Here is a 24973-nt window from a genome sequence, read left to right on the forward strand (position 1 = left end):
CCTGAGTGGCCACTCATTGGATTCCAAGGGGACCTTGTTTCCTCCTCCATTAGCAGCTGAAGCTAGGTGGCACCACTCCATGTACCAGCTTCTCCAGCATGTGATGGGCATCACAGCTGCTAGAGCCGTCTCTGCAACCTAGTGCGCTCCAGTTGGCTTTGAACTGTGACATGCTAGTTGGATGTACAGTGGTACCTCGGGTTAAGAACTTAATTCATTCCGGAGTTCAGTTCTTAACCTGAAACTGTTCTTAACCTGAAGCACCACTTTAGCTAATGGGGTCTCCTGCTGCCGCCGCGCCGCCGAAGCACGATTTCTGAAGCGAATGAAACGTGAAGCGTCTGTAACCTGAGGTACCACTGTAGTCCAAAACAGCTGGAAGGCACCAGGTTGGAGAAACGGCTGTGTCAGGGGAAGGCAGTTTCTCTTGGGCTCCGTTCATCGCTACCAGTTTTGAAAAAGGATGTAGAGGGGCTCTTGACCTCAGGAACATTTTAGCGTGATGCTTTTAAAACTATTTTGTTTTTTTATCCTGCCCTCCATCGTGGAACTGAAGGTGGTGCATATTTATTTATAAAATACATTTATTCTGCAATTGCATAAAAAATTCCAAAGCAGTGTACAACAAATACACACACAAAAGCACATAAAAAGTGTGATGGCAGATCATCAACCAGCTGTTATAGATGTTTTTCTTAATTTTTAGAATAAGCCTGGCAGCATTAAAAAAAACCAACAACGTTTGAAGGCGATTCAGAAGGTGCACCTCCTGAATCTCTTGGAAGAGCATTCCAGAGCCTGGGGCCAATGACACTAAAGGCTTGGTTTTGTGCCAATGTCAAATGAATCTCACCAATTTGGGGGATGACTGGGACCTTTTCCTTTTGCAGGGGCCTTGATTTTCTATGAAGGCCTGTGCAGGACTCAAATGAAAGTAACACTGTGCAGCAACCATCATTCATTTCAGGGCTTATGGAGGAAGACCTCGCTCAGGCCCTCTCTTTTCAGGTCCCTGAAGTTGGTGGCGGTGGTGCAATAGGAAGGAGCAAAGTACTTGTGGGCAGGTGTGCGTGTGCAGAACTCCAGGTCTCCACCTACACAGAAATCCCTTTCTACATTGCATTACAGTGGTGCCTCGTATTACATATGCTTCAGGTTACATACGCTTCAGGTTACAGACTCTGCTAACCCAGAAATAGTACTTGGGTTAAGAACTTTGCTTCAGGGTGAGAACAGAAATTGTGCTCCGGCGGCGCGGCAGCAGCAGGAGGCCCCATTAGCTAAAGTGGTGCTTCAGGTTCAGAACAGTTTCAGGTTAAGAACGGACCTCCAGAACGAATTAAGTTCTTAATCCGAGGTACCACTGTATAGCTGTAAAAAGGGTCAGATGGGAGGTGCGCTTGCAAAATGGTTGTGGTCGCAGGAGAAAGCTGGGTGGAGGTATAAGACCAACAGTGCCCCCTTGTGGTGCATTTCTCCCTTTATCTACAGAGTATAGTTGACGCTTGGATCTGCAGACTACAGCCTTATAGCCATAGGCGTAGCCAGGATTTTTGTTGGTGTTATCGTGGCCAGTGAAATATACCGTACTCAGAGTCGCAAAGTGATTTCATGCTCTTTATTCAGCTCATAGTGGTGAGGAGGAATGAATGAAAGTCCCCTCAAAGTATCTGCTTTATATACATTATTTACACAATGGGCTGCACATGATTGGCTAATTCCAGAATTCTACTGTAAGCCAATCAGGTTGTGGATTCACTTCTATCTGGAGCATGATTGGGTGGTTCCTGCCAACCAATCATACTGCTGCATTGTTCTAGGACCAATCAGACTGCTGCATTCTGAATCCTATTGTTCTAGGACCAATCAGACTGCTGCAGTTTGGATCCATCATGCTCCTGTGTTGTTCTAGGACCAATCAGACTGCTGCATTCTGAATCCTATTGTTCTAGGACCAATCAGACTGCTGCAGTTTGGATCCTATTCAATTCAGTACATAACAGTTGGGAAGCCAAAGATTTCTTTTAGGCGCTTTTTAAAGGAGATCCCGCCCCCTCAAGTAGTCCTTGCGCTTTTTGGGTGGGGGGGGGGGAGTCACAGGTTAAAATACCCCCAAAAGACGACGTTACGGGAAGTAAGCTTCCTAGGGCGCGGGAGAGGGCAGGCATCTCGGGGGAAGTAATGAAGTACTTTCAATACTTTTTGCGGCTCTGTCCCGCTCCCTTGGCTACGCCCATGCTTACAGCCTTGCTTTCCCTTAATGCTAAAGACTCGGGGGTTGCCGAGGAAAAGCGCTTTGCACGTGTACAAAGGCACCCCTTACCATTAACGCCTGCCCTCCCTTCCCCCGGCCCAATGGTGGGTCCCTGCAGCGCGACAGAGACGCACCCCTTCCCGCCGCCTCTTGCAACTTTCCGCCGAGCCGCGTTGTTTGGCAACGGGCACGACTCTCCACCAATAGGAGCGCTCCGGCCGCCCAGCGTTCTATGGTTGCCTGGCAACCCTGGCCGGGGACGTTCCACGGTTGCAGAGGCGGCTCCACGCTGGGGCGCAGCGGAGGGATGCGCGGCGCGGCCTCGGGGCCACGGGTGAGTCCTGGTCGCCCGGCTGGGGAGCGATGCGGAGCCCCGAGGTGCCGTGAGTGACCCTCGGACGGACCCCGGAGCTGCCACCCGGCCCACACTTCCTCCTAAGGAGGAGCCCCGCAGGCAGAAACTTTTACTCCACTTCATCGCGCAGGAGGAAAGAGCGAGACTCCCGCCCCATCGCCCCCCATAAAGTTGAAAACACTAGTTCGTTTGGGAGCCCGGTTTATACTTTTGCACAGAAGCCATTTGACGGGGCTTTGCAATAAGAACTTCAGAAGAGCTCTGCCAGCAACTTCATTTCCTAGGATTCATTGACAGGCTGCTTAAAGCGGCACGATATGGGGCCATGTTTTAAACACCCGACTTTACTGATAATTTTAATGTTTTATTTCATGTAGAGGTATCAGTGATTAAGCAGTACATAAATCCTGGTCAATAAAATAAAAATAAACAAATCTGCCCCCCAGCGCCTGGACGTTGGGCTTCTTTGTAGGGCCAAGGGAGCCTCGTTTCTTCTGTGGGCCCAGATTCTTTGCCTTTTGTCCCCTTCCTAGGAGTGATAAAAATGGCTTCCGTTCACGAGAGACCAGGACCTTGGGCGAAGGATCATTGTGATTACCTGCTAGATTCCATTGATGCTCAACTCAGCCAGCTCCAGGTAAGTAGGTAGGGAAGGGATGGGCTTGTCTGGAGTTTATACAGGATTTATACAGCCCTGACTGAAAGATACCCTGGATTACGAAGGGAGGCTTTTCCAGGGTGAGACCTATTATCCATGGCAGTCCCAGTGCTGTCCTGCTGACCCGGGCACTTAGCTCAGTGGGTAGAGCATCCACTTTGCTTGCAGAAGGTCCCAGCTTCAATCCCTGGCTTCTCCAAGTAGGACTGGGAATGTCCCTTTGCCTGAAATGCTGGAGAGCTGCTGCCAGGCAGTGTAGACAGCATGGAGCTAGATGGACCAGCTGGTCTGACTCCATATAAGACCACCTTCTATGATGGGCGAGGGACCATTGCTCAGTGGTAGAGCATCTGCTTTGCATTCAGAAGGTCTCAGGTTCAATCCCTGGCTGGGAATAACCCTGGTCTGAAACCCTGGAGGGCTGCTGCCAGTCAGTGCAGACAATAATCAACAAGATGGGCCGGTTTTCTCACACAGTATAAGGCATCTTCTTGCATCACTCCCTATCCAAGACCAACAAAGTAAATGTGTTTTTAATCTCCACCCCTATGTTCAGGAACCCAGCGGAATAATCAAGGGCAGCAGTGACAGTGGGAAGGCTTCTCTCAAGAAAACTGCGGGCACTAATGCCACAGCAGGTAAGACCTACCCTCTCCGCAGGCTGACCTTCAACCATGTCCCAAGCCTCTTTTCCTCAGTCTTCCCTTCTGCAAACTGGGCACAATTTACTTATTGGTCTGTATGTCTTAGATGTAAGACTTAAGCTAGGGAGAGACCTGGACACAAATCCCCATTCAGTGATGAAAGCCAGCTTCCTTTCAGTCTAGTCTACCTCACAGGGTTGGTTTGAGGGTAAAATAGGAAAACCTTATGATTCACCAACTTCAGCTCTTGGGAGGAAGGGTGTGGGGTGGGAGGACAGTGTATACGTAAGTAGTCTGGCCTGTGTCGGACATTCACATTTGGAAAATAATCCATTGGAATGCTAAAATAATCTACATTGGAGGGAGGAGAAAAACCCCATCACGTTGGATTTTTCTGCTGCCAGGCCAGACAACAACACTGGTAGCTTGGATCGGTGCCTTCTTCTGCCTCCCTGCTGCAAAGAGTTTCTGCATCAGACAGAATTGCCTTTCCTGACGAAGATAATCATACCCTTTGAATGAAGCACTGTGCATCAATAAATGGACGTTTCATTTGTGGTCCTGAATCTGTGGGGTTTTGGTCACTGGCTGTGCTCTGCTCCTTCGCCCGCTGGGCAAATCTGAACCCTGGTTAGATCGGCAAGTAAATGAGCTCCATCCATCCTGTGACCCTGGCAAGATCTTCTGCTGGAGTAGAAACTTGCCTCCTTGCTAGCGCAGGTGCGCCATCGATGGGAGAGATTTCGCAGGTATGAATTCTGATCCAGGAGGAAGCTCACTGCTCTCTTCGTTTGCTTTCTCCTCCGTGCAGATCTGGACGGATGCTCTGGGGTCAGGGACAGAGAGGCCTCTCTGCGGGAAGACCCGTCCTCTTGGGAAGAGGATTATGCCTGGTGGCCGGTGCATTTCCTCGACTTGGGGGCCGCCCTAGGAGACAGGAGCAGATCGGACTCAGTTTGCACAGAAGACTTTGCGGCCAAGTTTAACGAGGTCCTTGTGGATCCCCTGCCTGGCTCTGAAGAGGAGAGCAGTGCCTTGGCTCTTGACTCGGGGCCTCTAAAACATGCTACTCGAGATTCGGTTAATACTTCTTCGCCTTTCGCGGACTACGAAGCGGCCTTGGATTGTCTCTCGGTAGATTCAGCAAGAAAGCAAGGAATCGCCCAGTTGCCTAAGGGAGGGTCTGAGGAGGAATGGGACCAGGAGAAGGAGTTGGCTGGCAGTTCGAGAGATGCTCCACCGTTGTGTATTCCGCGCAGAATTAAGAGTGCAGAGTCTCTAGGAGAGCAGATCTCATGGCTTAGTCAGAAGTGGTCCACGGACGAGACATGGGAGGAGGTTCTTCAGCTCAGGGGCCTGAGCTCTGGGGAGGGGTCTCTGGGCTCGGAGATCTCTCTGCGAAGCATCTTCCTGGGGCCACAACAGGCGCAAAGAGGTTCAGAGGACTCTTTTGAGTGGGTTCAGGATGCTCACGAAAATACAGAGAGCCCGCTGCTCCTTGAAGATTTGAGGCCTTCCCAGCTGCTCCCAGCATCTAACGTAAAAGCTGTTTTGAACGGTGGGTCCCCAACTGTGGGGACAGCAGGATGCAGCCACCCCGAGGAGCGGTCCAGCTGCCGAAGGGGTTCGTTGGATGTGGCCTGGCCTTGCACCATCAGAGCATCTTTGGTACCCTATAACGAAGAGGAAGGAGGTGGATCAAAAACCCCTTTGTGTCTTTATCCACAGGGAGCCTGGGGCTCTGGTAAAATGCAGAGGCTGGCTCTGTCAGAGATCGGCATGGACAGTGGTGGCACTCAGGCTACTGTGTATTCCCATAAGTCTCCGGGCTCAGCCAGGGATGGCTGTATGGGATGCAGGAAGAAATGGATCGTGGATGCCCATTGCACAGATGGGCACAATGAGGCTGTGGAATCAAAGGAGTGTGAGTTGGAGCAGGATCGTTCCCTTGCATCATTTAGGTTAGGGTTGGGAAGCCTGTGTCCCTCCAGATATTGTAGGACTCCAAATCCCATCAGACCCAGCAGCTAGAATGGTCAGGAATGACGGGAGTTGTAGTCCAACAACACCTGGCTGGCCAGGTGTTCCTCAGTCCTGATTTGTGTGTGTTTTAAGGGTTCTGCTGTCTTTATAACAACTCTTTGGATCAGGTCACTGCCTTTTAAATAAGGGGGAAAACTGAGGCTGAAAGTGTTAGGTGACATGACCAGCACCACAGAGTGTCTGTGGCAGATGAGGGACTTGAACTTGGGTCCGGCTGCGATATTGTGCTCTTTGTGTGTCCATGATTTATGGTTCCAAGGATGTTTGGATAAGCCAGCTGCTGTTCTGCAGTCAATCCACATTAGGGATTTATATCTGTACTCTGCTGGTGCAATAATCCAGAACGGGTTTGGGGGTTTTTGCAGGAGAGAGAATGTGTGAGAATGCCTGCCTAAACTTTCGTTTGAGAGTGGATTGGCAAAGTGACATTGGCTCCACTAGTAGTGGTTTGAGCAAAAGAATCTACTGTATTGATCTTGAAGAGGGAACATTGGAGTAACTACAGTACACCTTCTGTTGTGATGTTTATATTCCACCATTCCTGCAAGCAGCTCTCAAGCTGGCATAGATGGCTCTATCTCCTCCATTTTATCCTCACAACAACCCTGTAGAGTAGGCTTAGCCACAGTGACTGGCCCAAAGTCACCCAATAGGCTTTGTGGCTGGTCTCCCAGGGCCTCGTCCGACACCCTAGCCCAGGAGTGCAGGCTCCACAGTCCTCCACATTTGGCTGGATTGCATTTGCCATCCTTCTGACCATTATTCATGCCAGCTAGAGCTGATGGGAGCTGGGAGTTCAGCAATAACCAGAAGCTGCCAGGGCTCTCACTCATGCTCTGACCAATGCACTGTACTACTCTGGGTGAATTAATCCTCTGAAAAGAGAGAGAGCGCCTCTCTTAGGACTCTCATGGCCAGGCCACTTTGAAACTTCTCTGACGTTTTTCCTTTTGGTCCTCTCTTTAGGTGGCGGTTTGGGCTCTCAGCACCATGATCCCCAGTCTGAGCTGAACCAGGGCTGGATTGAGTCCTTTCAGGACAAACCTGTGGCAGGTGAGGTTACCCAAAGCCAGGAAGGGCTGTGTCAGTATTTGCATTAGCGGAAAATGCTGGATTTGGGGCTGGGGAATGCAGGTGGCGCTTTTCCTCTCCCCGTTGTGTCTGAAAACCTGGGGCCAAGTGCTTTTCTTGTCTTCTAAACAGCCACCGGCCTCAGTGTCAAGAAGAGCCTCTTGCCACCGCAGCGGGATTTGCTGAGGTAAATATTGATGAGCCTTGGACTGTTCAGATAAAGATGGCCAAATACAGTGGTACCTCAGGTTACAGACGCTTCAGGTTACAGACACTCCAGGTTACAGACTCCACTAACCCAGAAATAGGGCCTTGAGTTAAGTACTTTGCTTCAGGATGAGAACAGAAATTGTGCTCCAGCAGCATAGCAGGAGCAGGAGGCCCCATTAGCTAAAATGGTACCTCAGGTTAAGAACAGTTTCAGGTTAGGAACGGACCTCCAGAATGAATTAAGTTCTTAACCCGAGGTACCACTGTATGTCCATTTTGGGGTCTTTATCAGTTTCTCGTTTTTCCAGCCTCAAGTTCAGTTCTTCCCATTTCCACATCTTGTGAAACTGAACTTTCACTTTGTTAAATCGTTCCTCCTGGAGACCAAGGCACTAGCCCTCATGGTGGCAAAAGCCTACGGACGATGCCTGCTGGAATCACAAAAGGCTGGCAGCCAGGGACAGGAGGACTTCAGTATCCCTGCTCCTCCCGTGAGCTAGCGAAACCTTAATAAAGTATGCAAATGTGTGCACAATTTGCATGATTCACGCAGGTCACAGAATCCGCCTTTTCTCAATGCAGGAATTTAAACGGTGTGCGTAAATAAAGCACAGAGCAAACAAGTCCTGCCTATATAACCTTTCAGGCAATAGGAAATAAGGTGGCATTTATTAAGCATCCTTGCAGTGCATGCTGGCCAGGAATGTATGTCCATCTTAGCTGCTGGGCCCAAATCCTCCCACCTGGGGTTCTGAGCTCTGGATAAATCACACAACAAATGCTGTGGCCCTTAATTCTGCTGTCACTCTCTGGTGTGCTTACTGGGGCAAGGCAGCAAGGTGATCACAGTGCTCTTTGCTCTTGTGGTGTAGTGGTTAAGAGCGGTAGACTCGTAATCTGGTGAACCGGGTTCGCGTCTCCGCTCCTCCACATGCAGCTGCTGGGTGTCCTTGGGCCAGTCACACTTCTTTGAAGTCTCTCAGCCCCACTCACCTCACAGAGTGTTTGTTGCGGGGGAGGAAGGGAAAGGAGAATGTTAGCCGCTTTGAGACTCCTTCGGGTAGTGATAAAGCGGGATATCAAATCCAAACTACTACTACTACTACTACTACTCTTCTTCTTCTTCTTCTTCTTCTTCTTCTTCTTCTTCTTCTTCTTCTTCTGTGGCCTTTCAGGTCCCCCAGTTGCAGTGATGGAGGCAGCAAAGAGGAAGACGAGGAGTTTGCCAGGTTATGCAGGGCCAGCGAGTCATGGAAGTGGGATGTGAGCAGAGCATCAGAACCCGGTGGGAAGAGAGCTGAGCTGGGAGGCTACAGAAACCTCGAGGTAACTCCTGGTGGATGCAGACCATCACAAAAGTCAGAGGTGGAAGGGGCTCTCTACTGAGGTATGTGCAGCTGGGAAGGGAGAGATGTGGCGGAAAATTAGATTTTTGCTGGACAGAATGGAAGAATAAATTTTTCTTTTTTCTTTCTTTCCCTGTCAGCAAATGGTTAATGAACGGCAGCCTCTGATTGGCTGGGAGGGAAAGTTTAAAAGGAGAGGATCTGAGGAGAGACAGTTAAGGGGTTGGGAGTTAAGGGAGTAAGAGGGTTGGAATTGAGGTAGACAGGTTAGGAGACAGGTTGAGGTACAAAGAGTGAATGGGAGAAAGAGTTGGTTCTGGAAAAACAACTTCTGCTCTGAGCATATTGTGAAGGACAGAGTGTGTTGTCCTGTAGAAGGAATAAACTGGAATTTTACTGGGAGGCAGCAGTTGAGCCAGGAAAAATAGGAGCTGGAAAGGAACAAGTAGGGACTCAAATCTAGTCTGGAGGGGAGAGATTCTTCTAAGGAAAAGAAGAAACTCCCAAATCCAGTGAAGGGAGATGGTGTGGAGAGCCCTTTGGTCTATTACTTAAAGTACCTCAGGAGCAGGATTGTTAAACAGGGTGGATAACTGAAAGAACGTATCACCGTATAAAGGAACCAAACCTATAGCGCAAAAACAACTGAGGACAAATTAACATGAAATCACACTGTATTCCTGAAGTAACCTAAGTTTAATCCATTTAGTGTTGTATACTATCTTGCCTTAAATAAATCTTTATTGTTTATTTAAAGAAAACTTGTCTGAGACTCTAACTTACTAGTTATCCCTTCACAAAGGTCCTCTACAGGATATTCTAAGAGGGAAGGAAAAGAAACCTTCAGGTCGATGAGCAGAGAAATTTGAAAGAAATCCTGATGAAATTGTTAAAGAAAAGAGTAAACTATAAATATTTGACGGGTGCACTGAGATATAACAAAATCCCTTATTGCTGAGAATATCCTGAAGGAGTATCTTTTACAAATAAAGGAAGAAAACAAAGGTGTCGGGATCCCAATGAAGCAGGCAAATTCTGGTGAAAATATGGAAAAGAATTAGTAGGAGACGGGTTTGGTTTGGAAGAAGAAGAATCAACAGAGGTTGAGACGAGAGACAAATAAATGAAGAACAAGATGGCGTTGGAAATCTTAACTTGGAATGTAAATGGACTTAATAATAAAACCCAAAGGAACAAGATTGAACATGTGGTTAAAAAAGTTAAATTTGGAAGCGATTCGCTTCCAGGAAACACACGTTGCGAAGAAACACAGAAGGGTTTTGATTAATAAAAGATTGGGAAAGGACTTTGTAGCCTGTGATGTAACAAAGAAGAGAGGAGTGGTAATGTATATAAAACCTAAACTGGATCCACAACAGCTATTTAAAGATGAGCAAGGAAGAATATTGATAACTCAGATAACATCACAAGGGGGGAAAAATATTGCTTATAGGTGTGATGAAAAAAAATCAATTTAAGGAACCGCAGAAAGAGGAGGAAGGAAGTCGAGTTTTGAAATGTTAAAATGACTGGAGGGCGCTGAGTTGGGTAAGACTGCAAAGTACGGACGAAAGTGTGATCAAAAGAAACCCAACATTTAGGGCGGGACTTATGGGTTTGTTTGCTATTTGTAGGACAAGCAAACAGGCTTAAAAACAATAATGATAAAAGCCTTTGTTCGACAGGAATTGGAATCGGAAGAAGAAAAATTGTCACAGAAAAGGGCCCAGGTCCGCGAAGCTGACGTGTCCCTGAAGAGTGTCCTCCAGCAGAAAAAGGTACAGAGCCAAAACTCTAGTGGGAGGGAGTCCCACAGGCAAAGGACGTGGTCTAGCCACTTCACAGCCTACTCTAAACTACCCATGACCTGGAGGGGGACGGCAGAGGAGCAGAACCCACGACTTTCCTCCTCTTTCTAGCATGTCGCTCTGGAGCTGGAGACTTTTCGGGAGGCCCTGGAGAAGAGCCAGAGGGAGGCGAGGAGGCTGCAGCTGATCATGGAAGAGAAGCGGAGCCAAGCGGATGACGCCAGGTATGTGGGGTAGGGGTGGCTAGGGCAGGGCCGTAGCTAATGGGGGTGGGGTCTAGCTGAGGTCTCAGACCCGGGTGAAGCCTCTAGAGGGGCGCCACTGAGGCTCCCAGCTGGCCAGGTGGGGGGGGCTTCCTCCAACCGTGGGCCCTTCTTGTGACTCCAGAGTCCAGCTGCTGAGCACTGGAGGGATGCTAATTTGCAAGCGGAAGCAGGAAAACCTGGAAAACGATCCTCTTTCCCCCTGTCTGTTTTTGGAACTGTGTGTGAAAGAGAAATCCTGGAGAAGGTTGCTCTCCAAGCAAAGTGAAGTTTTGTTTCTCTCTTGTTTTGCTTCCCTCAAAGAAGATAGGGGGCAGCAAAGGGGGGGAAATAAACAATACCGTGGAAAACGGGGTGGGACGTCGATAAAAATCAAAATACAGTCATACCTCGGGTTACAGGCGCTTCAGGTTGTGTTTTTTCAGGTTACGGATGTGCCGAAACCCGGAAGAACCGGAATGGGTTAGTTCTGAGTTTTGGGGGTCACGCATGCGCAGAAGCGCTAAATTGCGCTTTGCGCATGCACAGAAGCACCGAATTGCAACCCACGCATGCACAGACACGCCGCTGCAGGTTGCGAACACTGCGGGTTGCGAACGTGCATCCCACACAGATCACGTTCGCAACCCGAGCGTCCACTGTAAAATCTTATTATGTATTGGAGTATATAGATTAAACTTTTGAAATTTAATAAAAGATAACTTGCATGGCAGGGTGGGGGAGTGGGGAACCATTGACTCTCCAAAACACCTTAGTGATCACACAGAGGTGTAAGGACTCAGCATCAGTAAGGGACCACGAGGGTCATCCAGCCTCTGCAATGCAGGAATCTTGTTGTTTCAGTTGTTATGATTATCCTTGCCATTACAGTGGTACCTTGGTTCTCAAACGTAATCCATTCCGGAAGTCTGTTCCAAAACCAAAGCGTTCCAAAACCAAGGCACTCTTTCCCATAGAAAGTAGTGCAAGACAGATTAATCCGTTCCAGACTTTTAAAAACAAACTCTAAAACAGCAATTTAACATGAATTTTACTATGTAATGAGACCATTGATCCATAAAATGAAAGCAATAATCAATGTACTGTACTATAAAGCAAATACACTGATACCTCAGGTTACATACGCTTCAGGTTACAGACTCCGCTAACCCAGAAATAGTACCTCGGGTTAAGAACTTTGCTTCAGGATGAGAACAGAAATCGTGCAGTGGCAGCGGGAGGCCCCATTAGCTAAAGTGGTGCTTCAGGTTAAGAACAGTTTCAGGTTAAGAATGGACCTCCGGAACAAATTAAGTATGTAACCAGAGGTACCACTGTAAGACTGTATTGCAGATGATAAAAATTAAAATAAAAAAAAATTATTACCTGCACTGATGATAGTCATTGCTTCAATGGGGGGCTTTTATCCATTTCCGCAGTCACACAATCAGTCAGTAGCTGAAGAGGGATCCACACAGTCACAAAAACGAATTAACTGAAAAAGCCTCAAAACAAAAAACTCAAAACAAATAGCAAAAACAAAATCGCCAAATATAAGCTCCAAGTATCACCTTAGAACACTGCAATTGGAAACAGAAGGCTTGAATTACTGGGGGGGGGGGACACAAATTAGAAGTGCAACAGGAAATGGGGAACCATAACGGAGCACGTTCGGCTTCTGAAAAAAAGTTCGAAAACCGGAACACCTCCTTCCGGTTTTGCAGCGTTTGGGTTCCAAGTTGTTCGAAAACCCAGGTACCACTGTTATCGATTTTCTATGTAGGGTCTTGAAGCGATTTCACAATAAAAGCCCTATACGAGACAGTTGCATCTGTTAAAATACACTGGCACAGATATCAAAATAAGAAATCATTATGGAGGTACTTCAGAATGCTGAGCCCAGCGCCCTTTCCTCCTCTGCTGCTGACCTGAGGCCACAAGGTGCTTCTCCCTCCCCATTTCTCCTTCCCATTTCGGCCGCCTGACCTGCTGCTCTCTGTGACTCAGGGCTGACCTCTTGCTCCTGGAGTACAAGCGGGAAGCCTGCCTGAGGGACCTGCTGGCGCTGGAGCAGGAGCTGAGCGTGCTGAGGAGCCAGCATGGGGCTGGCAAGGCAGACGTGAGTAGCAAGGGTTGCAAAGCCTTCAATGGGATCTCTTCTATCGGCATCAAGCAAAGGTACAACTTCACAGGAATCTCAATAATAATAATAATAATAATAATAATAATAATTTATTTATACCCTGCCCTCCCCAGCCAAGACCGGGCTCAGGGCAGCTAACACCAGGTATGAAAACAATTGATTAAAATACAACTTAAAAACAAGATTAAAGCATAACATTAAAATGCAGCCTCGTTTCAGTAGAAACTCAAATCAAAAACTTTTGGGGGATGAAAACGTCAAATCTTCACCAAGGCCAACTATCCAGACTGGTCCTCCGTGGGCCAGAAAAAAGCCAGGGAAGTCCCCAAATAGGAGTTTCATCACAGAAGAAAAGTGAGGGTTGGGAAGCTTTCTTCCAGCCTGAGGGCTGTGCTTCTCCAAGGGCAACTTTCAGGAGGGGGCCTGATGCCAATGGGGCGGGGCCAAAGGCAAAACTGGGAGGAGCCATGGCTGTGCCCATACCTGTTCTGCAGTGTACGGCAGCCATGCAGACGTTTCTGCGCACGCCATTTTCAATGCAAGCAAACAAGAGCATCGTTGGTACTCTTGCCCGTTTGGTACACTTGCCAGTGTGTTGATACACTTGCCAGTGTGGTGTAGTGATTAAGAGCGGTAGACTCGTAATCTGGTGAACCGGGTTCGATTCCCCGCTCCTCCACATGCAGCTGCTAGTCACCTTGGGCTAGTCACACTTCTCTTAAGTCTCTCAGCCCCACTCACCTCACAGTGTTTGTTGTGGGGAAGGAAGGGGAAAGGAGATTGTTAGCCGCTTTGAGACTCGTTCAGGTAGTGATAAAACAGGATATCAAATCCAAACTCTTCCTCTTCTGCTGCTGCTGTAATGCTCTTTCAGCAGGGAGTGTTTTCCATCTTCTTCTTCTTTGGCGATCACTCGTAGTCGAGTAAGATTGTCTTCCATTAACACAGTTTTAACAGTGAGTCCGTAAGTGACTGTGGAGGCCAGTTCTGGATCCACACGTCCTTCCACAGTGGGGACATAGGTTTCCGGGCAGGAGTTGATCACAGTGAGGGTTTGCCAAGTGTACCTTCCTCTTAGCGGGTTTCTCCCTTGCATCCTGAGTTCGAGTGTCTTCAAAGGCCATGACACCTTTGGTAAAGGCTGTTCTCCAGTTGGAGCGCTCGCAGGCCAGTGTTTCCCAGTCGTTGGTGTTTATACTACATTTTTAAAGATTTGCCTTGAGAGAGTCTTTGAACCTCTTTTCTTGACCACCAGCATTACGCTTACCATTTTCTGAGTAGCGTAGTTGGTTCAGAAGATGATAATCAGACATCCGCACAACATGAACAGTCCAACGAAGTTAAGGTTGAAGAATCATTGCTTCGACACTGTGTGTGTGTTCCATAAGCCCAGTTTCACCAGTGAGAAAGCCATCTCCTGCATTGCCACAAGCTGACAACCGCCAGGCTGTGGGAAGGCTGGCCAGTTTGTGGACCTGAATACCCTTAGCAGGCAACAGGCCTCTTGAACTCCTGCTGTCTCCTTCAACAGGTGTCTCGGTTAGCTGCTGAAAGGGAAGAGCTGAAGTTCCAGGTGAGCCAACTGGAAGGCAAGCTGTCTTCCTTGAAGCATCAGCTGAAGTTCTCCAGAGTAGAACTGGCCTCTGTGAAGGAAACCTCAGGGGACGGAGCAGGACCACTGCAGGAGGTAGGAACACTAGGCAGGCTCTGGGCTCATGCCATTGGACCTTGGCAGCCATCTTTGAGGCCCAGTCACCAGGGTTGCTAAGCTACGGTTGCCATACATCTGGAATTTCCCAGGCATATTCAGAATACTCAGTCGGAAGCAGTATTTCCAGGCGGAAATCGCAAAAATATCCGGGGAAATCTAGACGTATGGCAACCTATGTCGGACATGTCGTTTTGGGTGATTTTCCTTAAAAATAGCCAAAAACGAAATGGTCGCAAGAGGAGCAGGAAACCTGATTTTTTTAAAAAAAACAAAACTTGTATTAAATTTAAGTAATTTGGTTTGATTTGTAATAATTTGGAAAACTAATAAAAATAAATTGAAGAAAAAATAGCTCAAAGACTTTTGAGCTTTTTTTTTGGCAAAGCTGTTGACCTTTTCTTTTTGGGGGGAGGGGGACTATTTTGAGCTATTTTTAAGGAAATTTGCCCCCCAAAATCAACACTTCTGACATGGGTTGCCATACAACCGGGTTTTCCCAGGCATTTTTGCGATTTTCAGAAATTCCTCCCGGACGCTATTTCCAGCGGACAAATCCTGGATATATCTGGGAAATCCCGGAGTACGGCAGCCCTATGGTTGGCTGTGCATCTGGGGAAGGGCGGCAGCTGCGTAAATTCCCCCCAGGTATTATCTGCCACGTGTCAATCTTCCCAGGGGTCTTCTCCACCAGCTTTGCGGCCTGCTCACACCAAGAGAGGCCACTGTTGTGTGACTTCCTCCAAGCACAGGTTGTTCCAGGGGCCAGCGAGGCCGGCGGGCGGCGGGCGCAGGGGCTGGAGCGGAGGATCTCAGCTCTGCGGGCAAGCCTCGGGGAGAAGGAGCTGGAGCTCTCGAAGCTGCGCCAGACCGTCTCTGCCTTGGAGGCTGAAAAGGCGTCTTGGAGCGTCACTGCGGAGAGCCTGGCAGAAGAGCGCAAGAAGCAGCTGGACTTGTTGCGGCAACAGAAGGTGGCTTTTTGTTGGAGGGCGGGATTGGCAACTGTGTGTGTGGCGACTGTTGGTTTGCAAGCCCTCTCCATAGAGGCTGGCCCCTCTCACTGTCCTCGGAGCTTGCTTACCGGTAACCTCCCCTGGCTGATATCCAGGGAGATTTTGATAGGCGACATTTTCTCAAGCAAAATGCACAACCCCTCCCTCCTGCTTCAGCAGGGGAAAGAAAATAAGTCAGAAATCTATTTACATGGTGTTTATTTCTGACATTACAGCACTAGAGAAAAACACGTCCTTTCAGTTCAGTTCTTCCAGCAAGTCTGACAAACTTCCTGAACATGCGCAAATGGAAGGTTTCAAATTACACTCTTCACAGAGACTTATCCAGCCTGTGAAGGTCCTGGGAAATTCTTCTTTCCCACAGATAGGCGCATCATGTGATGTCAACAAACTGGCTGTCTGCAGCGGTGATGTTGGGGGGCGGGATTGGCAGCTGTGTGTGTGGCGACTTTGTCGCTCGGTCTAACTAAGGAACTCCCTGCTGCAGGAGGCGGGGGTGGCCCCAACTGGGCTAGCTTTAAAAAAAAGGATCGGACTACAGTGGCAACTCGGGTTAAGAACTTAATTTGTTGAAACTTGTTAACCTGGGGTACCACTTTAGCTAATGGGGCCTCCTGCTGCTGCTGCCGCCACACAATTTCTGTTCTCATCCTGAAGCAAAGTTCTTAACCCGAAGTACTATTTCTTGGTTAGCGGAGTCTGTAACCTGAAGCGTTAGTAACCCGAGGTACCACGGTCATTCAAGGAGAAGAGGGCAATCAATGGCTACTAGCCACAATGGCTGCACTCTGACCCCATGGCCAGAGGCAGCAATGCTTCTGAATGCCAGTTGCTGGAAGCTGCAGGAGGGAAGAGGGGTCTTGCACTCAAGTCCTGCTATGGGTTTCCCAGAAGAGGAATCTGATTGGCTGCTGTGAGAAGAGGATGCTGGACTAGATGGACCATTGGTCAGATGCAGCAGTCTGGCTCCTTTTTGGTACTTATGTACAGTGGTACCTTAGTTCTCAAACTCAATCTGTTACGGAAGCCCATTCCAAAACCAAAGCGTTCCAAAACCAAGGCGCGCTTTGCCATAGAAAGTAATGCAAAACAGATTAATCCGTTCCAGACTTTTAAAAACAATCCCTAAAACAGCAATTTAACATGAATTTTACTATCTAACGAGACCATTGGTCTATAAAATGAAAGCAAAAATCAATGTACTGTACTATAAAATAAATAAGACAGTATTGTAGATGATAAAAAGTAAAATTATTTTTTTCTTACCTGCACTGATGATAGTTATTGTTTGGATAGGAGGCTTTTATCCATTTCTGCAGTCACACAATCAATCAATCAATCAGTAGCTGAACTGGGTTTCACACAGTCACAAAAAGAAATGAAATGAAAAAGCCTCAAAAACACAAAATAAATAGCAAAACCAAAGTGCCAAACAATCCGTTCCAGAAATTGGTTTGACTTCTGAAATGCTTGAAAACCAAGGCACAGCTTCTGATTGGTGCAGGCGCCCCGGAAACAAAAGCCGACAGCCTCATCAGACGTTCGGCTTCCAAAAAACGTTCGAAAACTGGAACACTTACTTCCCGGTTTTCGCCGTTTGAGACCCAAGGCGTTAGAGAACCAAGGTACCACTGTAGATGCAAAAGGGTGGTACCGCCACATGTGCCTTAGGGAACCCCTCACTAGACAGCTGTGAAGGCATCTTTTCTGTCCACCTGCAGGAGGAAGAACTTACTCAGCTGCAGGAAGAGCTGGAGGGCAAAAAGCAGCAGGCCCTGCGAGAGGTAGGCATGGCAGCTCCCCTTGGCTCCTTCCCCTCGAGAATTCCCCTTTCTTGAGCCCCACTGCAAGGAGGAAACGGACTGAGCTTCACTGCCTCAGCTGTAATTGGGGTTTGGTGTGGTTTGTGGCTGCAACCACGAAACCCAAATCCTGCCTTTGGATTAAGCCGTTTTAATTGCTATTTTATTTAAGACAGGTTCTAAATAGAACTTGGATTATTAAAAATACCCAACACCCATTAACATTCTCCATAAATTACAAAGTTAAAAACAGACATTTAAGCTTTTTGAAATATAATTAAAACCAGCAGCTGCCTGTTTGTATCTTACATCTTTGGTATCGCCAGGAGGTGTTCGGGGGCGGTTCATTGTAGGCTGAGAGTCGTGCCCAGAGTTTTTCTCTATAGTCCTTAGAGCTAGGAAGTTGCTTTTGCTTCTTATTTTCTGCAAAAAATAAAGTTGGCTCCCCCCACCCCCAGTGCCAAATGCTGCATACAGCATGATTTTGCTGGCCCCACTACAGCCTTTGCTAACCATCTTTTTGTGGGTGCTACTGGGGGGAAGAGCAGTGCATCTGCTTGGCTTGCAGAATAATAATACAGTGGTGCCCCGCAAGACGAATGCCTCGCAAGACGAAAAACCCGCAAGACGAAAGGGTTTTTCGGTTTTTGCGACGCTTCGCTAGACGATTTTCCCTATGGGCTTGCATCGCAAGACGAAAGCCCATAGGGAAATCTCGGGGACCTTTTTTTAAATGCTGGCGGTGGGGAGCAAAGCCTTTCCCCCCCCCCGGACTTCAGAAGAGGTCCAGGAAGGCCGGCGGGGGCGAAAGGCTTTGCTCCCCACCGCCAGCATTTTAAAAGCGGTCCGGGATAGCAGGGAAGCGCTTCCCGCTATCCCGGACGGCTTTTGAAGGCAGGCAGGGGGGGCAAAGACTTTTTCCCCCCCCGCCCGCCTTGGGAAGAGGTCCTGGACCTCTTCCGAAGGCGGGCGGGGGGCAAAAGTCTTTGCTCCCCCCCTGCCTGCCTTTCCAGGAGAGCGGGAAGGCAGTGCTGCCTTTTCCGCTCTCCCGGAAAGGCAGGCAGGGGGGAGCAAAGACTTTTGCCCCCCGCCCGCCTTCGGAAGAGGTCCAGGACCTCTTCCCAAGGCGGGCGGGGGGCAAAAGTCTTTGCCCCCCCTGCCTGCCTAACCGGGGGCTTTTAAATCGCCCCGGGACTGTCCGGGGCGATTTAAAAGCCCCCGGACGGCTTTTGAAGCCTCCCCCCGCCGCCCGGCTTTGGGGCATCGTCCCGATGCCGGGCGGCGGGGCGAGAAAGCCTCCCCCCGCCGCCCGGCATCGGAACGATGTCCCGAAGCCGAGCGGCGGGGCGGGAAAGCCTCCCCCCGCCGCCCGGCTTTGGGGCATCGTCCCGATGCCGGGCGGCGGGGCGGGAACGCCTCCCCCCGCCGCCCAGCTTCGGGGCATCGTCCCGAAGCCCGGCGGCGGGGCGGGAAAGCCTCCCCCCGCCGCCCGGCTTCGGAACGATGTCCCGAAGCCCGGCGGCGGGGCCACGAAGCCTGGGCGCGCTGGCAACTCTCCGCAAGGAGCGCTCCCGCTGCTTGCGGAGAGGTCCGCGAAGCCTGTCCTGGACCTCTTCTGAAGGCAGGCGGGGGGCAAAAGTCTTTGTCCCCCCTGCCTGCCTTTCCAGGGGCTTTTAAATCGCCCCGGACAGCGGAGAAGTCCTCCGCTGTCCCGGGCGATTTTAAAATGCCGCCCGCCAGAAGAGGTCGGGGGAAGGCGGTTTCCATAGGAACGCATTAATTGATTTTCAATGCATTCCTATGGAAAACCGTGCATCGCAAGACGAAAAACTCGCAAGACGAAGAGACTTGCGGAACGAATTAATTTCGTCTTGCGAGGCACCACTGTAATAATAATAATAATAATAATAATAATAATAATAATAATAATAATAAAATTTTATTTATATCCCGCCCTCCCCAGCCAAAGCCGGGCTCAGGGCGCTTAACAACAATAAAATAATACAACATTCTAAAATCATTTCATTATAAAATTAATTGAAATCAAATTGATGGCAACCATTGGGCTAGAGTTCTGTGAAGATTGCCAAAGGAGGGAGTCAGGCTGTGCCTTGGCCAAAGGCCTGGTGGAACAGCTCTGTCTTGCAGGCCCTGCAGAAAGATGTCACGTCCTGCAGGGCCCTAGTCTCTTGTGACAGAGCGTTCCACCAGATTGGAGCCACAGCCGAAAAAGCCCTGGCTCTGGTTGAGGCCAGCCTAACCTCTTGGTGGCCCGGGACCTCCAATATGTTTTTGTTTGAAGACTGTAAGTTCCTCTGTGGGACATACCAGGAGAGTCGGTCCCGTAAGTACAAGGGTCCTAGGCTGTATAGGGCTTTAAAGGTTAAAACCAGAAGGTTCCAGGATCCATTCCTGGCAGCGTCCCCTGTCCAAAACCCTGGAGAGCTGCTGCTAGTCAGTGTAGACAGCACTGGACTAGACAGGCTGATGGTCTGACTCAGTGTAAGACAGCTTCCGATTTTAATCATCCCTCTAATTCAGAACTTTGAGGACTGGGAACTTATTTTATTTTGAAGGGAGGGCTGTAGCCCAGTGACGGAGTACCTGCTTTGCATGGAGAAGGTCCCGGGTTCAATATCCAGCATATTCAGGGAAGATTGGGAAAGACTCTCTGTCTGAAAATCTAGAGAGCTGCTGGCAGCCAGTGTAGGCACTACTGAGTTAATTGGATTAATGGTTTGACTCAGTATAAACCCCCATCATTCAGCCCAGACACTGAGGTCCAGCTCCGAGGGCCTTCTGGTGGTTCCCTCACTGTGAGAAGTTACAGGGAACCAGGCAGAGGGCCTTCTCAGTAGTGGCACCCACCCTGTGGAACGCCCTCCCATCAGATGTAAAGGAGATAAACAACTACCTGACTTTTAGAAGACATCTGAAGGCAACCCTGTTTAGGGAAGTTTTAAATGTTTGATGTTGTATTTTGTTTTAATTTGTTGGAAGCCACCCAGAGTGGCATATTTTTATTATTATTTCTTGTTGTTGTTTTGGATCTGATTTCTTTCCGCAGGGCCTGTAAGACAGAGTTGTTCCGCCTGGCCTTTGGCTTGGAATTAACTTGATCCCCTCCCCCTTTTTCTTTTTTCCTTTCTCCTTCTGTGATGGAACTCCTATTTGGGGACTTCCCTGGCTTTTTTCTGGCCCAGGTAGGACCAGTCTGGATAGTTAGCCTTGGTGAAGACTTGATGTTTTCATCCCCCAAAAAGTTTTCGATTTGAGTTTCTACTGAAATGAGGCTGCATTTTAATGTTGTACTTTAATCTTGATTTTAAGTTGTATTTCAATCACTTGTTTTTATATCTGGTGTTAGCCGCCCTGAGCCCGGTCTTGGCTGGGGAGGGCAGGGCATAAATAAATTTATTATTGCTGTTGTGGTTGTTATTTGCAGTGGCTCTTTGAGTGACCAAAGGAAGGGTGAAATGTGGCGTGTTCTGACTGATTTTCCCCTTTCTCTCTCTCTCAGCTAGCAGAGAGCCTGAAGCAGGCAAAAGCCAGAGCCCTCCAGGAGCAAGCAGCCAAATTTCAGAAAGAAGCAGAAGACCTTCGCAAGACCATAAAGGTGGCTATTACCCACGAAGCCTTGAGGCATGGGCTGCTACTGGGCTGCTCTTGCGCTATTTGTATCCCAACCTTTTTTCCTCAGGGGGTTAATTTGGAAGCTCGGTGGGGTGTCTTCCCTTTTAACACCACAACAAGCTTACAACTGTGCCAGCAGTACTGAGCTAGATGGACCGTAAGCCTGACTCAGTCCAAACTGGATTCTTAGGTTCTTAAGGCAGGGGTGGAGAATTGCAGACCCAGAGACCCAATGTGGCCCCTCACACCTATCCACCTGGCCCTCAGGTCAAGCTATCTTGCCCCACCCACTTTTACTCTGGCCCCGCCCACCACTCACATGCAGCACCCAGAAGATTGCTCACATGGCAATGCGTCTCTCAGGCTGGCAATGACTTCCCGACCCTGTCCTAAGTTTAACCGCCAGTCTGGTTTAATTCTGTGGGCTTTTCCCGCTCTGAGGCCCCACAGCTAATTCTCCCCTGGCCTCCTCGCTGGCCCAAGTAGGACTAATTCAGCCAGCTAGCCCTGGTGATTATCTAATGCTTATTAGATGGATTCCCCCTAAATTGATTTCTGAACTTTGAATTTTATTGTTATTCATGTTTTTATACCTTATTTTATGCTGCTTTTACAATTAAGTGTTTTAAATTTGTTGTTAGCTGCCCTGAGCCCCGTTTCTGAACCGGGAAGGGCGGGGTATAAATAAATTATTATTATTATTATTATTATTATTATTATTATTTTCCGCTTTCTTCTCTTCCCAGGAGCGAAATGCTGAAATTGCCCAGCAGCGGAAAGCTATGGAACAGCAAGCCAAGGAGCTGAAGCAGGAAGCTCAGGAAATGGTAGGGGTACATCATCATCATCATCATCATCATTATTATTATTATTATTATTATTATTATTATTTTGCGTTTATAGCCCATTCTTCCTCCTTATGGCAAACATATTTTAAAATAGAAAAGAAGGAAGAACATTTCAAAACAGTTTGAAACATTTGAAAAACAACTACAATTCAAATATTCCAAAACATCTAACACATTTCTTAACTGTCTTTTGGGCAAAAATCCGCATTGTTGATGGTGAATAAAGTCCTGTAGCTTTAATTAACGTAATTAACGTTTTAGCTTTAATTTTTTTAAAAAGCGTTGTTAGGCAAGGCCCTCTTGATCCCCTCGCAGAACTGCAATTCCCCAGAGTTGCCTGGGAAGAGGGAGCGATGGTGAAAACTGCTCTGGGGATCCTTACTCTGCCTTGTTCTTCTCAGGCTCAGAACTCGCTGCTCCAGGAACGGAAGAGCCAGGAGGCTGAGATGAGGGCCGCCCTCCAGATGCAGCGCAGGGCCCTGGAGGAGCAGGAGCGGAAGATGCAGGGGGAAGTCCAGGAAGCCCTGGAGAAGGAGAGGAAGCTCAGCCTGGCCTTGCGGGACGAAGCAGCCGACCTCCGCAAGGTAGCTGTTGAGAGAGGAGAGCGATTCTGTGGTCTCTGTGATAGCCGCTGGCAGAAGGAGCGGGATGGTGGGAAAAGGATGCACTTTTGCAGCCCTGAGGGGCACATTCCTTTCTATGGAGCTGCATGCCAGTGGGGGACAGAAGAACAGTACCGTCGTTCTGTAGGCAACATTTCAGCCGTGCAAATATTTTCCCTATGCACACACATCTTCATCCAGACCACCAAGAGGCGTTATCAATTAAAAGGGTAAAAGAGCATTGCGAAATAATTGGGTTAAACCACAGAGCCTAGGACTTGCTGATCAGAAGGTTGGCGGTTCGAATCCCCATGACAGGGTGAGCTCCCGTTGCTCAGTCCCTGCTCCTGCCAACCTAGCAGTTCGAAAGCACCTCAAAGTGCAGATAGATAAAATAGGTACCGCTCCGGCGGGAAGGTAAACGGCGTTTCCGTGCTTTGCTCTGGTTCGCCAGAAGCGGCTTAGTCATGCTGGCCACATGACCCGGAAGCTGTACGCCGCCTCCCTCGGCCAATAAAGTGAGATGAGCGCCGCAACCCCAGAGTCGGTCACGACCGGACCTAATGGTCAGGGGTCCCTTTACCTTTACCTTTACATGCTTGCTTGCCTGGATGGTGATGCATGCATGATCACTGGAATTTGTAAGCAGTGATTTCATTTCAAATTATATGTATTGTGTGTGTGTGTGTGGAGTGGAGAGCTGAGGAACCCCTGGTTTGTGCATGGCCTAATGTCCAAAGTTAAGAGTTGTTGCTCCGCCCACTTTTTGCCTTCTGCCCCGCCCTCTAGTGGCATGTGACCCCGGAAGCCTTTTCCACAAAGGGATACAGCCCTGGGGCCGATTTCCTTGGGCTGAAGCAGGGTCCCCACCCCTGAGAGGGGAGAAGGAGCGAGTAGGACAGGGAGGTTTGAATTAAAACAGCTTCTCCTGATGTGTTTTTTTCCCCGCCCTAGAGGATCCAGGTGTTGGAGGGCGAGGTTCGGGAGAAGAAGGGGGCCATGGAAGACCTCCGGGTTCTGCTGCAAGCGGAGAAAGCAGAAGCCTTGAGGCTGCGAGAGGAGCTGGAGTTGGTGAGCGGGGAAGACTCACCCCCTTCGTGTACTCTGGGATCCCCTTTCCCCAGAAACAAGAGTTGTAGCTTCAGGATGTTATAGGGGAAAACCTGCTCCTTTTCCCTTATGGGGTATCCAAGAGCCTGTACAGTGTCCTTAGGAGAAAATAACAGAGGCCAACCAGAGTATATGAGAAGCAAAGCAGCTAGTAAGCCTGATCTTTATTAAACTGTTGCAACAGGGTCCCCACTCACCACACACAGGAGGGAGGAGACAACCCAAGCTCTTATATAGACTTTTGAAATCGCCTACACTGTTGCCCAAGACCACCCTTCTAAAACATCATACATACATCACAGAAGGAGGCGGTTTACAGCAGAAATCCTGTCTGTCGGGATACCTGATATTGACCGCTGATTACATTACCTGGGCAGCCTGGCCATTCTTTTGTGATGGTTAATACTTTAGTTCTGGGGTCCCAGGTCCCAGGCTCACCCTGTTGTTGTTGTTTAGTCATTTAGTCGTGTCCGAGTCTTCGTGACCCCATGGACCAGAGCATGCCAGGCACTTCTGTCCTCCACTGCCTCCCACAGTTTGCTCAGACTCATGTTTGTAGCTTCGAGAACACTGTTCAACCATCTCATCCTCTGTCGTCCCCTTCTCCTTGTGCCCTCCCTCTTTCCCAACATCAGGGTCTTTTCCAGGGAGTCTTCTCTTCTCATGAGGTGGCCAAAGTATTGGAGCCTCAGCTTCAGTATCTGTCCTTCCAGTGAGCACTCGGGGCTGATTTCCACTCAGGCTCACCCTAGTCATACACAAATAAGCTCTTAAGACAGGATTTTGTAAGCAAAAGTACAATGGGGAGGTTTTCCCATTTCCTTTCTCCTTCCAGAGAAATATTGGAGGTCAATTTGGGAGAGTCAAAATGGCTTCAAGATTTCTCTCCTGTACTATTTCAGGCACATGGTGTATATACTTACGTGTGTGTTTGCCTTGGTGCATTTATGAACATTTAATTTATATTTGGGACCTTAGAATTCTTATAACAGCAACAACAGTTTGGCTTTGCAATTCCGCCTCTCTCCTCCTCAAAATCTCACCTTAGCACAGCCCTGAAGTCCCACAACCTGCTATGGAATTGGGGAGCCTGAGGGGTAGTCAGGCAGAAAGGAGAGCACAGACCTGGGCTGATGCCAGATATGGCCTGGGAAGCTGCCTTCTACTGTGTCAGCCCACTGGTCCATCTAGTTCAGTATTGCCTACACTGACTGGCAGCAGCTCTCCAGAAGTTTTGGGCATGGAGTTTTTCCCCAGCCCTACCTGGAGATGCCATTGGGAATGGAACCTGGGACCTTTTTAGCATGCAAAGCAAGTGCTCTTCTACTGAACTATACTGCCCTTAGCCTAAAAATAAATCAAGATTCTAGTCCTTATGGTTCTTTTTAAAAAAGCAGTTGCATTAAATAGGAAGTTGGTCCATCTAGTTCAGTGTTGTTGGCACTGACTGGCAGCAGCTCTCCCACGTTTCAGGCAGGGGGCA

At 48.8% G+C, this 24973-nt stretch overlaps 1 protein-coding gene across 1 annotated transcript in view; it reads left to right on the top strand.

The window, feature by feature from the left end:
• Positions 1–1407: 1407 nt before the first annotated feature.
• The window catches only part of LOC309358868 (uncharacterized protein), a gene marked incomplete at its 5' end in the record, with an annotated part of 30257 nt that continues 6691 nt past the window's right edge, over positions 1408–24973 (top strand). The window contains 18 exons of the mRNA XM_081892138.1: positions 1408–1440; positions 2462–2588; positions 3143–3246; positions 3824–3905; positions 4723–5835; positions 6921–7007; positions 7158–7212; positions 8411–8561; positions 10267–10359; positions 10501–10613; positions 12639–12750; positions 14306–14461; positions 15235–15453; positions 17217–17279; positions 20818–20913; positions 21677–21757; positions 22180–22362; positions 23335–23451. Of these exons, the coding sequence (XP_081748264.1) occupies positions 1408–1440; positions 2462–2588; positions 3143–3246; positions 3824–3905; positions 4723–5835; positions 6921–7007; positions 7158–7212; positions 8411–8561; positions 10267–10359; positions 10501–10613; positions 12639–12750; positions 14306–14461; positions 15235–15453; positions 17217–17279; positions 20818–20913; positions 21677–21757; positions 22180–22362; positions 23335–23451 (2985 nt within the window). The remainder of the gene's footprint in view (positions 1441–2461; positions 2589–3142; positions 3247–3823; positions 3906–4722; positions 5836–6920; positions 7008–7157; positions 7213–8410; positions 8562–10266; positions 10360–10500; positions 10614–12638; positions 12751–14305; positions 14462–15234; positions 15454–17216; positions 17280–20817; positions 20914–21676; positions 21758–22179; positions 22363–23334; positions 23452–24973) is intronic.

Source organism: Podarcis melisellensis (genome assembly GCF_964234715.1).
Source record: "Podarcis melisellensis genome assembly, chromosome: 16".
Taxonomy (NCBI): Eukaryota; Metazoa; Chordata; class Lepidosauria; order Squamata; family Lacertidae; genus Podarcis; species Podarcis melisellensis.